We start from the raw sequence: 17404 nt of genomic DNA on the forward strand, positions 1-17404 counted from the left end.
CCGCTACGCCACTGGATTGACGTCAACTTTATAATGTTACGTCACTTAGAAAATGCAGCAGAAAAATTGCAGCTGATCTTAGAAGAAAGTGAAAGAAAGAACGTTCAGCATGCGTAAGCAGTATACTGCCTTACCTTAAAGATAGTTAAAGGGTTGGGGGACATGTGAATAGACGTAATTGCACGCTTGCCCCCCCCCCCAAATTTTCAGGTTAATAAATTTCTACCTTACTTTTGTTAACCTCCTGGGACCTTGGGAGCAAAGTATTGAAAAGTATATTTTTATAATTGCGCAAATGTAAGCTATTTAGCAAAATAGATCTGGACGTTATATTTGTGGGATGGAAAACTTATCAATTCTGCCCCCAAAGTTAAGTTCCATGTTTGATTCTGGCCCCAAAATTAAGGCCGAAGTTTGATTCTACCCCCAAAGTTGAGTCCCAAGATAGTTTGATTCTACGCTCCAAGTTAAGTTCCACGTTTGATTCTGCCACCCCAAGGTTCCAATTTGATTCTGACCCCCCTCCCAAAAGTTATGTGACAAGTTTGATTCTGCCCACCCCAAAGTTAAGTCGAAAGTTTGATTCTGTCCCTACCCACAAAAGTTAAGTTTCAAGGTCGATTTGTCCCCCCCCCCCCCAAGTTAGGACCCAAGTTACGCCCATGGACAGGTGTACCCCACGCCCCTATGCATGTTACAGAAAATGATGGGCTTAACGCAGGGTTAAATTCATTACAATGGATCAAGAAACGAAATGGTTCAACAATCAACACTGTACTTGAAAAAGTTGAGAAAATTCGGAACCTACAAACAGCAACCCGCTTGTTTAACGTTTGACCCCAACTTTCTACCAACTTCCTCCCATAAAATGTTATTCGCGTACGAAACGGGGGAGGATAAAGAAAAGATTATAAGAGGATGGACATAGGAATATATGTAAAAATATTGTCCCTGGCTCGGCATACTCACTTTGGTTTGAAACATGTCCATTATTGAAGTAGATATGAAATCTAGACACAATTTTATTTTTATTTCCTCAAAATTTCTTCCCTTTCAATTCAATTTCTCTGTCCCAGAGACGCGCGTAGCAAATTACGTTAGATTTACCATTTTGACAAACACGGGGGGAAAATGTCAACGATAGTTGTGATAGTTAATTACGCTAGAGTACAGTGCTAGAGTTTGCATCACCGTTTTTCGGCCTTTCCTGCAAAAAATGTTTGAAGATCTTCGGTGAACGAAGTGAACTTAGGAGTGTCCTGCCATCTATACGCAGACAAACGAATCATTGCAGGTGTGGTGCCATCTAACGGAGGTTCGATCAACTGTGAGATCACTACTGTCGGATTAAAAATTATAGATACTATAGTGCGCGTCAAATCTCCTGCATATGGCGATAGCCAATAGCAGCGCACTGCAGCGGTGCCATGTCGAAATCTCACACGGAAAAGAGACAGCGTGGTTGAGCGAAACGCCTTGTCACGGAGAGCACGGAACATTAGATAATATAACATATAATAAACTTAATGGGAGAAAAAAAACATACCTGATTATGCCAGAGGGACTGCATAATTGTTTCAATATTCTCAAGGTGGAAGTTGTATAGCCTTTGTAAGATATTTTGTCCCGTAAAGAGTACGTTATCTTTTTGGCAGTAGAAAATTCGCCACAATCGTAAATTTCAAAGACGGTTCTACGAACTACGTCTTTTTCAAAGTTATGTAAGTTTGTCGTTCTTTTTTGGTACGTTAATGTGCTTTCTAGGTGATTGAAACATTTGAGCAGGCCCCGATCCACATTGTTTTGCCCCCGAACATATCCGAGAAACGGTAGCTTGATTCACACCACACGCTTGAGCTGTTAGAGCCTGGCACTTCTTAAAGTCAATTTTACTGATCTCTTCTTCACTCGAACATTTTTTTTTTTTTAAAATTGTACACCTGAAAAATCACCTGTCGTGCCTGGCTTCGTACAACACTGTATTGTTCTCTCTTCTCTCGCTATCACTACCACTTGGTTTACTCAACGACATGCTGCACACACACACTAAAGACGTGGGAAAAACGAACAGTGACGGTATCCTCTTCGTCAATTTCTTCTTCTACCATCACTGGAAACGAACCTGCCCTGTTCCCTTCGCTAATCGGAAAGTTTCGGAATGCAACAGGAACGAAGGGAGAACAAAAACGATACAATGCAAATACGTTTATAATAACATTGCTTCTACAGAGGGAACGGTATAAGCTACAATCACGCTTGTTTTTCGTACATACTCGCAAATTCATTATCTTTCCATCTGTTGAACTACTGATACTTGAAATAATATATTTATATCCGAGCGCCAGGTACACGATTTAGTAGCGAGGTGAAACAGGTTCTGAACTAGGCAACGCCGCACGTCTGCGATTCGCTGGTGCTGTTCAGCAGTTCAAGGCCATATGCAGGAGATTTGACGCGCACTCTAGAGTTTGGACTCCAATTAAAAATTAATCAGTAATAATAAGAAATAAAAAAAGATCAAAATTTAGCTTATTCAATTCTGCGTTAATCTATGCTAACCAATTTTTTTTTCGAGTTGGCCTTATATTTTTTATCGTCGTGAGAACAAAAAAAGGTCATTTTCTTGGAATTTTGCAAACGATCGCTCTCTTTGAAATTCTGTAAATCAAAAACAGTTTGTCCGATCGTTGTGAAATTTTAGTACAGTGGAGGCAGAAAGGTTTTAAACACATTTCTTAATTATCAAGTTTTCAAAATTTGTCAAAAAACAGTTTTCTTCAATTTTGCGAAACAACTCTTTCTTAGTATTGGGTAGTCCTACAAATACAATATTCGTCTGTAAATTACGCACACACAGGAGATGTAGTCAGGCTCGACCAGGCTCGGTAGCTCAGTGGCATGCCATAGGCGTGCGCACGGGGGGGGGGAGGGGGAGCAAATGGACCCCTTAATCATGGACATCTGCAGATTTTTTCCACGGAGGGACAAGCCAGGGATTTTAACATGGGGTAAAATTTTTACCGATAATAGTGTTGCCCCTCAAAAAACACCTCTTCAATTTGAATTTATCGCATTCCTGCATCCCCATTATAATAATTAATGTAAATTATGATGACTGAAATCAAATTATACGTGTGAAAATGCACTTTTAGTTTCACATTAATTTTCTAAGGGGAAGATATGGCCATCCTTGCCCCCCCTCCAGACGTCCATGTTCCTATATTATCATACTTTCACCTAGAAATTTAGTATAGATTAATCTTATCGCCGTTATTAAACGATATTATACTGTTAAAGAAAATGAAGTATTTTCAAGCCGGTGAAAATTCAAAGCAACTACGGGGGAGGGAGAGCAGTGCCGCAACCTCAGGGGGACAGGGGACATTGCCCCCAAACCTTGGACGAAATCAATTTTAGGGGGACAAACATGGATGTAAAGGAAAGCAAGAATAGCAGAATCTAAGAGTAGCAGAACAAAATGATACTCAAGATGGAAGTAATTTTCACGTCTTTCTTGCATTATTTCTTCCAGACTGGCGAGAGCACCTGCAAAAGGGGGGGGGGGGGGCACAGAACTGCAATTGCCCCTCGATTTCAAATTTTATACAAATAAAAGTACATTTCGTAAAACTTTCTTGCTCGCTTCGCTCGTAATGTCTGCTTTTTTTGGAGTCTTGTCAAGTTCAGAGCTGTAGCTAGGAGTTAGCGGGAGTTGGCCCTGGACGCCGTAAATGTAAATGACAAAATATTGTAAAACAGAATGCCATGGCGCTCCATGAAAATTTTTGCGCCATATTAAATCTATATGCAAAAACTTGGATCTGAAAATTTTCTCGCTCGCAGTTTGTTGTCTGTAATGCATTGTAAATTACCAGTGAGAAAAGTAACTGCTGCTAAACGGTTTTTACTTAAATGCATGAAATATTGTTTGGAGGAAAAGGAGCGCGCACATTTGAGAGACAATTTATATGATTTTTGCTGTTGGTTTGTTATGGGGCGGATGAATTGATTATGTATGTATTATATATATATATATATATATATATATATATATATATATATATATATATATGTGTGTGTGTGTGTGGGGGGGGGGGGGTATACAAACACACATCCATCGATGCAATCAAACTTAAACAGTGAGAAGATAAAATTAGGTTCTTCCTTCCCGACTGAACTTTCATCAAGACTTTTGCCCCCCCCCCCCCTAATCAGAGGGTCTGCGCACGCCTACGCCAAAGACCCGGGTTCCAGTCCTGCATTTTTCGCTGAAAAATTCTACGAATATTCGTCTTGTTTTGAAGCTCTTTGCATCTGTTTTTAAAATGCATTATTATTGTCAATTCACATTGCGAAACAGATTTTTATTCATCAGAGTAAACGTGTACGATACGTGGCAATACGGCACACAGCGATGTCCGTTGAACCGTGAAAACTACGGGCTCGCGCTGAGAGTCAGTGCTTGCAGTGTTGCCACGTTCCACGTACATCTTTACTCCGATGAATAAAAATCTGTATAAAATCTGTTTCGCAATGTGAATTGACAATAATAATGCATTTTAAAAACAGATGCAAAGAGCTTGAAAACAAGACCAATATTGTATTTGTAGGACTATCCAATTCTAAGAAAAAGTTACGTAGAAATTTTTCAGCAAAAAATGCAGGCTCGACCAGGACTCGAACCCGGGTCTCTGGCATACCGTGCCATTGCTCTAACCACTCTAGCCTCACCTGATTTTTCGCTATAGCTGTTTTACCTGCGTGGAATCGTCTCATTCTTCAATAAGAAAAAGTTGTTTCGCAAAATTGAAGAAAACTGTTTTTTGACAAATTTTGAAAACTTGAAAATTAAGAATTGTGTTTAAAACCTTTCTGCCTCCACTGTACTAAAATTTCACAACGATCGGACAAATCGTTTTTGATTTACAAAATTTCAAAGAGAGCGACCGTTTGCAAAACTAAAAAAACGGCCCTCTTTTTGTTTTCACGACGATAAAAAATATAAGGCCTACTCGAAAAAAAATTCGTTAGCATTAGTGTTGCACACGAGACGAGACATGTCCCGTCTCGTCTCGAAAACGAGACGGGACAGGCTTTTTAAAATTCGAGACGGGACGAGACTGAGCACCTGTCTCGTCTCGTTTTCGAAACGAGACGGGACGAGACGGCTCCTGAAAAGTCTCGTCTCGTCTCGAAAGTCTCGAAAAAATACAAACAAAATAACTTATCAATTGCAAATATTTATTTATTCGGAATAAAGCATTTTCTTTGGAAACCCAAAACAGCTTCTATTACAAGAATAGAGATCTGTAAGATTCCCCCTCAAAAAATCCTAATTCGTCACACGTTGTCCGTAACGAATTTGCCCAGACTTTAGCCTCGTGTCCCTGTATCTTCCTACTGAAATTTCCTCAGAATACCATAAATCTGGAAACTATCTGCTACCCCAAGAGCTCTCTTCCATTCATCCTTGCGCAAAACGATCCGGAGGTAGTCACTGCCATTGTTTTCTACGGCCCTGTTCCAGCCATACTGGTGACAATCGTCATAAAATTTATCGCCGAAACAGACCCTTCTTTCATTTGCGACCTTCTTCTCAAAATCCACAGCAGCCTCGAGTGCTGGTTGCAAACTCCAAAGATTTCGCACTAAAAACCTAGCTAAAGGTAAAGTTCCAGAAGCGACTAGACCGGAAAGCGGCACGTGTTGCTTTGTCGCTTGCGTGTCGTTCGGACTGGGCCGTTTTGTTAATAGCTTGCATTGTGTCGCCTCTGTCTGTTGGAAGTGAATTCACAGTGAAAGCTTGCTTATAGACTAAGGGAGATTTCACATCAAAGCGACACGCGACCCGTAACATGTGTCGCTTCAGGATTTCACCAATCGAATGCAGGTTTGTGCGGCCTGATATACTCCTACGCTGTGAAACGTTGCTGTTGATTGGCTCGTTCCAAAGCAACATGTGTCGTGTGTCGCTCCGGTCTGAAATCTCCCTAAAGGAGCGTGTCGCTTCTGGCTTTGGTGCGAAAACCCTGTGTCGCTTGTTGCTTCAACCTGAAAGCTATCTTGTGGAAATTTTACACCGAAGCGACACGTACAATTCACACCCAAGCGACAAGCGACACAATCCTCTTCAGTCTGAAGGAAAACATTCACCCCGCATCCGTGAACAACGGACCGAGGCTACAAGAGACACGTACAGCTTTTCGTGTGTATTCTGTTCGAAAGGTTGCATTGACTACTGAAAGTTCGCTTCCAAGCGACTCGTGTCGCTTGTCGCCTGTAACTTTGGTGTGAAGAAATCTTCCTCACAGCAAACTCTTCGAACCGAAGCTGCACGTCTCGCTTGTCGCTTGCTTGTTGTTCTGCTTAGGCCATTTTCTGGATACCGTATAGACAGTATAGTCGCGAGGGTTGTTATCCGCGCATGCATGATGAATGCTTGCTTATATAAACTGAAGTGTCCCTGTCGTTCGTTGCTTCAGTGTGATACTTCCGTGTCGCTTGTCACATTGAACAAGTTACAGGAGAGAAGCGACAAGCAACATGTTTCGCTTGGATACGAACCCTCAGTAAAAGTAACCTTCCGAACCGAAGCACCACGTGTCTCTTGTCGCTTGCGTGTCGCTCAAATTGGGTCGTTTTCTTAATATCGAGCGTAGAATCGCCTCGATCTGTTGGTACTTCCCGTGCGGTGAATACTTTTATCATAGATGGAACGGAAGGGGATCCTGTCGCTTGTCACTTCAGTGTAAACCCCCGTGTGGCTTGTCGCCTGTCGCGTGTTCCTTCCATCTGAAAGCTCCCTGCGTGTACGATGGATAAAGAGTGGATGGAAGCTAGAAAAGCAAGGCAGATTCTATACATTATCTAGCTATTAATAATCAACAAACTTTATTTGATATACTCATGTTCTTATGATTAAGGAATCATATTTTTCTCACTATAGCTACAGTGAGCAAAGTGATTACAGGTTTAACCAATTTTCGAGAATAATATTTGTGATGTCTCCCAGTTATAACTTTTGTTGGCATAATATCCTGCATTACTTTCACGAGACGAGACGGGACGAGACGAGACAAACGAATATTTTCGAGATGAGACACGAGACGAGACAGCATTTTCACGAGACGAGACAGACCAAAGTCTCATCTCGTTTCGTCTCGTGGGCAACACTAGTTAGCATAGATCAACACAGAACTGAATAAGCTAAATTTATATGTAACACTTTTTTACTATATAGGTCTGTAATTTGCTGGCTGTAAGTTACAGCAATTAAAACTGCAATGTCCAAAATAATAATGAGAGAACGTTTTCACTAGACTTAGAATCATGTTGACTGTCCTAACTAGGAGTGTACGCAACACAAAATTTTTGGTCGGGACGGGATTGGAAAGTGACATTTTTGTGATCTCCACGTTCAGGACTGAAAAATTTGCAGAATTTTTCCAATGTGGTGAAAACTTCGAATTCTACACACTCTATCCCCCTGAAGTGATTTCTTCCGGAACAAAAACTGTTATTTTTTTAAACATTCACACTCAATAGTCAAGGTGTGAGTGAAATCCTGCAGAGGAATATTTCCCCTTCACCAATAGTCTTGTCCTAACAAATTACCCACTATAAATTTGTAGGTGTCGGGAAGTTTTTGCTATAACAACGGAGATAAGCAATTAGTTTTGACTTCAGGTAAACTAAGGATAATAATGAAAACACAAAGTACTGTGTTTGTGAGTGCTGCATGCTTTCTCTTTCTCTCCTTTTCGAGAGACCAGCAACAATAACAATATATTCACGATAAAAGTAAAAGAAATTACAAGGCAAATATAGCTGTGAAATATAATTAAACATTAAAGCAAAATCTCAACAAAAACTTTTATATAATAAAACATTTTCAATTACTTTCGACTTTAGTGGCATTTAAACCAGTTGCTAAAGAAATTGTTTCATACAATATAAATATCTGATACACACACTATGGATACTGCATATAAGTAACAAATGAAGGTCATTCTCCCCACCACCAGTCCTCAATGATGTCACACTCTTTCTATACTGCAGAAAATACCAAGAACAAATTATGAGTACATTTAAATATGATCCCTAAGAATTTTTCGACTGTTCGGGATACAGAAACGTTGTGAAATCATTTCCCTAAGTGGGAGTCTGACATTGGCAATTCATACAGCGTCTCCCATGACCAATTTGTCTGATTATTAAAAAAAGGGCGTGACAATCAATCTTCAGTAATACAGTGCCTTTCATGGTTACGTCCTCTGCGAAGCAGCAGCTAGTGCGCTGAGCAGTGAGATTTAGGTCTGTTCTTGATAAGAAGCGAAAGGTGAAACAGCGTGTGCTTACTGAGGAGATAGTAGACGATGACGGAGCACGATTGGAACATACTCCTCAAAAATCCCTCTGGTACCTTCTACAAGAAACAAACATTTCCATGATGTCTGTGTGGCGAGCTACCAAGCTTTGAAACCTGAAGCCATACATTAGAAGAATCGAACGAAAATATCAGGAGAGAAACTGAAGCGATTTCGGAAGAGGAACCGATACGTGTTAGTGAAAATTTCCTAAAAAGATGTCGTAAATGTGCGGATGCAGGAGGACAACATTTCCAACACCTCTTGTAACAAGGTACCTGCTCATTTTAATAGTAAATGTCAATGTCATTACATAGCTAGCAATTCCAGTTATGCAGATATTGCATCCAGTTTGCCGGCCGACATGCTCTTGCTGCCCAGCATGCTAGCCCCTGTTCTATGGATGACTTGACCATGAAAACCACTGTATTATACTTTAGCAAGTGAGAGCCTGTTCCTCCTGCAAATCTCTCACAAAGGGAGGTTTTCAAACAAGTGCTTTTCAAATGTGCAGTGTTGATCTCAAAAAAGAAAAAAAAACACCTAAGAAGGAAAACAGTTACAGCTGTTTTTCCCCTTTGGATTGATTGATTGATTTGATTTTTTTTACTTCGCTTTTGTGCCATTTTTGGTTAAATGAGGATGAGTGATGATATGATCAAATTCATGAATGGACACTCACAAACATCCATGCCCAGGCCAGGATTTGAATGATGATATGATCAAATTCATGAATGGACACTCACAAACATCCATGCCCAGGCCAGGATTTGAATCCATGACCCCTGGCATCGTAGCATGGTGTGCTAAACACTTTGCCATGGGGGGCGGCTTTCCCTTTGGAGAATCATTTTTTTGTGGGAATGGCAATTATGGTAACCTATTAACAAAGAAACAGAATTCGAAGATACAAATTAAAATTTAGAACAAAAAAAAATCCTATTTCAAGAGCCTCTGTCTCAAGCTGAGATGATTGCTGTCCCAGACATTTGCTAAACATTAAGAGATGCAATCAAAGAACAAAGTATTTTTTATTTTTGTTATTTAGCATCACTTTTCTGCCCCTATTGGCTAATTGTAATGATGAGGATGAGTAATGATTAGATGAAACTGATGAAGAGACACTCAGGAAATGACCATGCCCAGTTCGAGACTCAAATCTGAGAACTTCGGTGCAAAGAGAAAAGCCATGGAATGTAGTTCAAGCAGGCGTCATTATTCCACCCGCTTACACTGTGATTCCAACAACGGATGGTGCCCCACAGACTGAAATATGACAATTTTCTAAACCTGCCATATTCACCTAATTCTGCATTTTGACTTCCTCCTCTTTCAGGAACTGAAATAAGGTCTATTGTTACGCACCCAAGTGCCATGACCAGTTGTATATAGCGGACGATAGATGGCAGTGTGCGGCAAAAGTCGGAAGGACTTGATTAAAGCAACAATGCAAAAGGAAATCATATGAATGTGATTGTAAATAGTGAAATTAATTGTGAATGTTTAATTTGTGAACTTATAACAACAATGAATTGGATCAAGGCAGCAGAGATAAAAGATCGCTATACATGTCATATGTGGCCATATAAGGAAAGTAAAAAAAAACAAATAACGATTATGATTTCATGTCTTTAATGTTTAGCAGAAACGAGTTTTTCTGTTAGGCCTTTGGTTGTTTGTCCCGTAGTGGTGCCAAGTTCTTGGCAGCCCACAAGCACCCCCGAGTTGCGCATACATTGCAGCACCGAATCAAGGTTGAGTGCGGGATCGGCGGTGCACCTTGATTACCCCTTTTGGAATGGTTTAGGTGGTGGCCCAGCGTGTCAAGCAGCAACGCGATGGAGGGACGATAGATATCTTTGGGGGCAGATGCCTAAGAAAAGAGGCAAAAGAGCTGGGAAAAAGACCCGTGAAGCCTATAGCTAGAAGAATAAGTTCATATATGTATAAGAAGAAATTTGCTGTAGAAGAATAAGTCCATATATGTATAAGAAGAAGCCTATAGCTAGAAGAATAAGAAGTTTGCTGTAGAAGAATAAGTCCATATATGTAGAAGAAGCCTACAGCTAGACGAATAAGTCCATATACAGGGTGACAATTAATTAACTATATGAAAGAAAACAGTCATAATTTAACGGTTCAAGTGATGACGTCCAAACAGCGTGGTTGGCCACAGGGCATGATGGGAATTCGTATGCGCATGCGCACGCAACGTGTTGATGTCGGCCATTTGCAAGTGAAAATGTCATTTGGGGGACTGAGAATCCGCATTTCACAATCGAGAAGTCTCTCCACCCTCAACGGGTGATGGTGTGGTGTGCAATGTCCAGTCATGGAATAATCGGTGCGATATTCCTTGACGGCACTGTGACTACTGCACGATACGTGATGGTTTTGGAAAATGATTTCATACCCATTATCCAAAGTGACCCTGACTTTGACAAGATGTGGTTCATGCAAGACGGAGCTCGACCCCATCGGACCATGAGAGTGTTTGACATCCTGGAGGAGTATTTTGGGGACCGCATTCTGGCTCTGGGATACCCAGAGGCCACTGGAAGGGGACTTGCTTGGCCACCATATTCCCCGGATCTGAACACATGTGACTCATTTTTGTGGGGCTATGTTAAGGATAAGATGTACAGAAATAACCCCAAAACCATTGCCGAGCTGAAAACTGTCATTCAGGAGGTCATCGACAGCATCGATGTTTCGACACTTCAGCGGGTCATGCAGAATTTTGCTGTTCGTCTACGCCACGTCATCGTCAGAGATGGCAGACATATCGAACATGTCATAACCTAAATCCGAATGTCTGTAGTGCCGTTTACATGTGCAATACAGTTTGTGTACTACGTGGTTTGTCACTAATTTCAGTTTTATTTCATATAGTTCATTAATTGTCACCCTGTATGTATAAGAAGAAAGAGGAAGAATTCGGAAATATAAAACTTTATATGGAGATTGTAGGAAATTACTCATGTGTATTGAATGTATTGATAACCTGTTTTTCAGAATATATGTTGGTTTATTTCCTTCCATAGTGGGTAAACATTGTGTTTCTTTTTATCAACCTCAAACTTTTGTTGCTCATGTTTAACAGCCCTAGGTATCTCATGTATCTATCCCTGTTCTAAGCTGGCAAGTGATCAAGTCTCAAGACTGGGACGTGGTACTATGTTATAAATGCTTCCACAATGACCAGGCAGTGATACATACAGTGTAAGTATAGTTCCAGATGCAGGATGGCATCTTTTATTTATTTGTCTTATTTTCCATGGCAAAGTTAAGGCTGTGGAAGCCTTCTCTCCCGCTTAACCATAGTTACATCTATACATTTCTAATTGATAGAGGTATGTACACAAACGTACTGACAAGGAAATTCCACATAACATAATGCAAAGTAATTTCATAAATCAGAAAATAAAAATAAACACAAAAAACCTAAACCTATACAAAGACATTCACACAAACCCGTTATCGGGTGCATCGAAACTTGTGAATAACAGAGTATCTGTCGACCACCGCGTCGTATCATTATTAACATATCAAATGTACTTCTGAAACTGTGGTTGCAGGGGAAGAGTGAAGGAACAACCAACCAGCACAAAAGACGTATTCTTGGAGCGGCCAGTCAAGTGGAACAAGATGGGATCTCAGTAATGCTGTGGCGGCAGGCGATTGGCCTCTTCCGAGCTGCTTGGCGTTCAGGTTCCCAAGGAAAGGTAGATAGTGATTTTCAGAGAAATACGTGCTATGTCGCAATATGGATTGGTGGTGTTAACGCTATTTCTTATAGGCGGAATTGAGCAGAACCCAGGTCCACGTAACAATGTTGATGTCCAGAGCAAACTTTCCGAACTGAAGCAAGTTATGCTCGTAAAAAGCTCGAATGAAACTAAGTGAAGCAACTATCTGTCACTGTGAGCAGACTGGTAGGAAGAATAGATAAAATCGAGGCCGAAACAGACCAACTCAAGTTAGATGTAAGTGAAGTGCAATCCTATGTTCGATCTCTGGAGGATCACATAGATGACATTGAGAACAGGTCACGGCGGCAGATCCTTGTTTTGCATGGTGTTCCGGAAAAAGCACGCAAAACGTAGGATGAATCAGCAAACGCGGTGCGAGATTTAATAACAAACAGACTCCATCTCTCCTTACCGTCGGACTCCATCCAAAGAGTACATCGTACAGGGAGCGCGCACTCAGGAAAACCCCGGCCGATCTTGTGTAAGTTTCTGCGGGATACAACCAAGGAGGAAGTTCTAAAACATAGCAACAAAGTCAAAGGCACCAACATTTATATCGAACAGGACTACTCCTTTGTTGTTCGTCAACAGAGGCAGCGATTAAAGAAGCATCTCTTTGAAGCCAGGCAACAAGGATGCAAAGCCCATCTCACGTACAAGTACCTCAATGTGAACGGTAAAAAGTATACCATATGGGACCTGGAAGACAGAGAGATTATGTAAGAGTTCCTGTAACACAAAATTCTTCGGCCACTTCATTTTCCAAGAACCAGGCTCTTCCCTCAGTATTGGAAATCTGACATCGAAGGAAGCAAGACCGACAGCGTCCACACTTTCGTCCGAAAAACCAGTGCAAGCAACAGGCTCCCCCCTCCACTATCACCCACCTGTGACAAGAAAGGAAGAGGACAATGGCCATCTTCCACAAATAGGTCAAGATTCCACCTCTCCTCTAGCTCAATGGTACCCCAGGCACCAAGGCAACAACCTACAGAGAATTTGAAGCGAGGAACGTGGACTCGAGAAATATAAAGAAGGAAGTGCACGTGCCTATTTGGAACAGGTAGGATGTTTTGACATAGTGTATCAAAATGTTAGGGGGCTGCACACTAAAATGCAGTTATATTGTGTAACGACTATAATGCCGTGGCTATTACTGAAACATGGCTCACCAACAAACATGCCAATACTGAAATATTTGACGATCATTACAATGTGTTTAGAAGCGATAGAAGTGCTTGTAACTCAGGGAAAAATTTGGGTGGGGGCATGCTCTTGGTTGTTCAAAAGCAATACACGGCAACGGTTATATGCAAGTATGATGAAAATCCAGATATTGATTCTGTGATCGTGAAAATTAAAATTCAGGGACTGCCATCGCTATACGTCTGTGTAAAAATTATTGCTTTATCTACATTAAGACAACTCGGATTAATTTTTTTACATCACTCCATGATGCAATAGTAATTCGTACAATTTATTCTATGCTTTTATTGAAAGACATTGCGGACCCACGCATAACATTCTCCTTATAGGTGATTTTAACATTTCCTGCATAACAAACAATAATTACAATCTTATTGAGTCAACTCCCATTTGTCGCGACCTGTATAATTTTATGTCATTCCATGAATTGCGTAGTATAAACAATATTCAAAATTGCAACAACAAAACCCTAGATCTCGTTCCCAAAATGCAACTTACATGAGAGACGGACCCCCCTGGTACCCGAGGACAAACACCACCCGTGTCTCATTTTAGAAGCGAAACATGTAAAGCAAACATGCTGTAAACACTTGCAGGGCAATTTCTCTTACAACTTTAAAAAGGCTGATTTTCAGAAACTGTACCATAAATTATCTGCTGTTAACTGGGAGATCTTAAAGCTTTCCAATGATGTTAATACATGGTAGACATGTTTTATGATGTAATGTACGAATCTCTCGATGAATGCATCCCTTTAAGACAAGTTAAAGCACCAAAATATCCTAGGTGGTTTACAACTAGTATAATTAAGAAAATTAAATCAAAGGCGTACCACCACAAAAAAAAAGAAACAAAGTGTAAGCGACCCAACTTATCATGCTAATAAATTTAGAGAAATTAGATCACTAGGAAAAAAAGAAATATCAGCTGCATATGATAACTATGTATTAAATGTTGAAAATAATATGTAGGCCTTCTCTCTTTTGGACGTATAAATAGTAAAAAATGCGACAAACCAAAACACCCTGTTTCTGAGGATGGTGAGCCCCTACCAAACGTAAACGCGGTTGCAGAAGAATTTGCGAAACACTCTCAGTCTGTGTACACAGGCAATGGGTCCACGTATAATATTGAAATTATGACAGAGCATTCACAAAGTAGAGTGCTAGACATACTGAATATTCAAGAAATCAGTATAAATTAAATTGAAAATGCTATCAAAAAGTTAAAACCAAAAAAGTCTGCTGGACCTGATAAAATCCCACCGTACATTTTCAAAGGTTACGTGGATGTTTTAAAGGTTCCTCTGTCTATCATCTTCAACTTTGTCCTATCATCTATGCAGTTTCCAGATAGATGGAAAGTGACTCCTATATGTCCAATTCAAAAGTCGGGTGAAAACAATACGATACAAAACTACCATCCTATTTCTATTTTATCCATTCCTGCGAAAATACTTGAACAAATACTATAAGTTACATGTATATTTTTAACCATGTGAAAAATTCCATATCCGAATTTCAACATACCTAACAGCTCAATTGAAACAAATCTTGGAGAGAAATTGCATTATACAAGTACAGTATTATTAGATGAAGGGGGGCAAGTAGATGTGATATATACTGATTTCTCAAAAGCTTTGGACACAGTAGACCATGACGTAGTACTGAGTAAACTAGGTAGCTTTAATTTGTCACACTCCCTAAGAAAACTCATGGCGTTGTACCTAATGAACAGGCGACAGTATGTCACCTACAAAGGCTCCTCATCTGATGAATTTTTGGTGAGCTCGGGCATCCCTCAGGGATCCAATATAGGGTCTCTTCGATTTTAGTTGTTAATTAATGATTTACCTGAACATCTGATTGATTCTCACAAACTCTTGTCCGCTGACGATTTAAAGTTCTACAAACAAATAACAAGTGCAGACGATTTTGTCTCCTTACAATGCGACATAAATAGGTTGAGTCTGTGGTGTTCATATAACAAACAAAGTGGAAAAGGTAAGAGATCTAGGAATACTTTTTGATTCTAAATTAACGTTCGCCTACCATCTGGACAAAGTAATAAGCGAAGTCTACAAGCTTGTAGGATTTATTATTCGCACGGGCAGGGGCTTCAGAAGTACACAAACTCTAAAAATATTGTATTATTCTCTAGTGCATACAAAACTCGAATTTGGCTCTGTCATTCGAATTTGGCTCTGTCATATGGAACACAGAAGTTCAAAAACATACCGCAAATTTAGAACGTGTACAGTCAAAATTATTGTGATACATGAAATTCAAACTGGAAGGCGAATACCCCAGGTTCAAATCATATACTAACTTAATAGAGCAATTCCATATGGACAGACTTGACCACAGAAGAATGGCCCGAGACCTTATGCTACTTTGGAAAATTTTTAATGGGAAACTTCGATCTCCTCTGTGGCTTTCACAATTCAAAATACGCATTCCAAAAATATGACCCAAGCATTTGCTCACATATATCATGAAAAGGTCACCTATTTGGAGAATGAGTGCAGTCTACAATGCTATGGAGAAAGAGAATAGAAGCATCGATTTGTTCACAATGTCATATTCACAATTCAAGAAAATAGTTATGAATACATTGGCTAGAAAAATAGATGGAAATATGTCATGAAACTCTACAGTATTGTTATTCTATGTATTGTATAAGAAATTGTACTATTACAATATGAACTCTGTAAATTGGTGTAAACCTGTTGAGTTCAATAATAAATAAATAAATAAACACACATGTACGTGTGTCTGATTTTGTAAAAATTCGAGTAAATATTGCAGTTTAGTGTGTTATGACAAATGGTTGACAGATTTCAGTGTCATTTTTTGAAGTTGGTATGTATATTAGATTTAAATTGATGGGTTGTTGCTTGATAAAAAACTTCTTACTTGCCTCTTAAAAATAGATATTGAGGATGCACTCAGAATTTCGAGGGGTAGTTTGTTCCACAGAAGGGCAGTGGACACCATGAAGGATTTTGTGTAGAAGTTAGAGTTGTGAAGCGGAATGGGCAGCTGAGATCTCTCGTGCGATCTGGTGTTGAGGCTATGGGAGTTGGAAAAGACTGAGAATCTGCTTGAGAGATAGAGATAAGCAGGTTCTTTTAAGGTCATTTATAGAATATGGTAAGATTGTGTACATTTTGTCAATCGGTAAGTTCAAAAAAGTTTAGATGTTCATAGAAGGGGATTAAGTGATCTTTGTAATTGAGTTCAAATATAAACAGGATGCAGGCGTTATGAACTCTTTTCACACGCTGAGCTAGATTATCTGATAAATCAGAGTATACACAGTCACCCTACGCAAGATGCAGGAAAATGAGCTTTTGGACGAGCTTGATTTTAATGCTAGGTGGTAGAAAATTGTTACGCCTACAAAGGGAGTGTATCATTCCAAAAGAACTTTTAGTCGCTGCGTTAATGTGGTCAAACCAGGAGATATGATGATGATCGAATATCATGCTGTTATTATTGTTTCTATATCTATGTCTAACATATTTATGGGAGAGAGGGGGCAGATTTGCAACAATGAAAGCAGCTTTTCCCTTTTATAAACACAGGATCCACAAGTGTCAGGGTATGTGGGAGAACTGTGAAACTCGACAAGGTGAATAGGTAGAGAGGGACTAACATGTGTGCAACATATGAACTTCCTATGTACTCTGCATCATAGGAGAAAAACCTTTTTGATGGCCTCCAAATAAATTTTAAAAAGAGTCGCTTCCATCACTTACTTGAGTATCATCTGCAGGCCACAATTCTCTTGAAACGGGACCCTGTGGATGACTGCATTCCAATTCCTCTCCTTCAGGACCTAAACATAAAAGAAGATAAATAATAAGAAATAATAAACATCTTTTCCAATATTACAAAGCCTGTCTATTATTAAACTTTCATGGCTCTTCACTAATACTGTGAACAAAGTTAAATAGAGAGACATTTGTGAGGTGGATTAAGAGGAAAAGAACTTTAACCCTTAGACACCGACCGTTACACCCATGTCACAAGAAGTGTTGTGCGACTTTGGGAAGACCCCGCAAAGATAATGTTTGGA

The 17404-nt window shown here is 39.9% G+C and overlaps 1 protein-coding gene across 1 annotated transcript in view; it reads right to left on the reverse strand.

Annotated features, from left to right (window-relative positions):
• Positions 1–17404, reverse strand: part of LOC145978894 (uncharacterized) — a 108204-nt gene that overhangs the window by 83167 nt on the left and 7633 nt on the right. Inside the window, exon 2 of the mRNA XM_083111835.1 lies at positions 17085–17164. Coding sequence (XP_082967961.1) covers positions 17085–17164 — 80 coding nt within the window. The remainder of the gene's footprint in view (positions 1–17084; positions 17165–17404) is intronic.

This window comes from Lepisma saccharinum, chromosome 25 (assembly GCF_977018435.1).
Source record: "Lepisma saccharinum chromosome 25, izLepSacc3.1, whole genome shotgun sequence".
NCBI lineage: Eukaryota > Metazoa > Arthropoda > Insecta > Zygentoma > Lepismatidae > Lepisma > Lepisma saccharinum.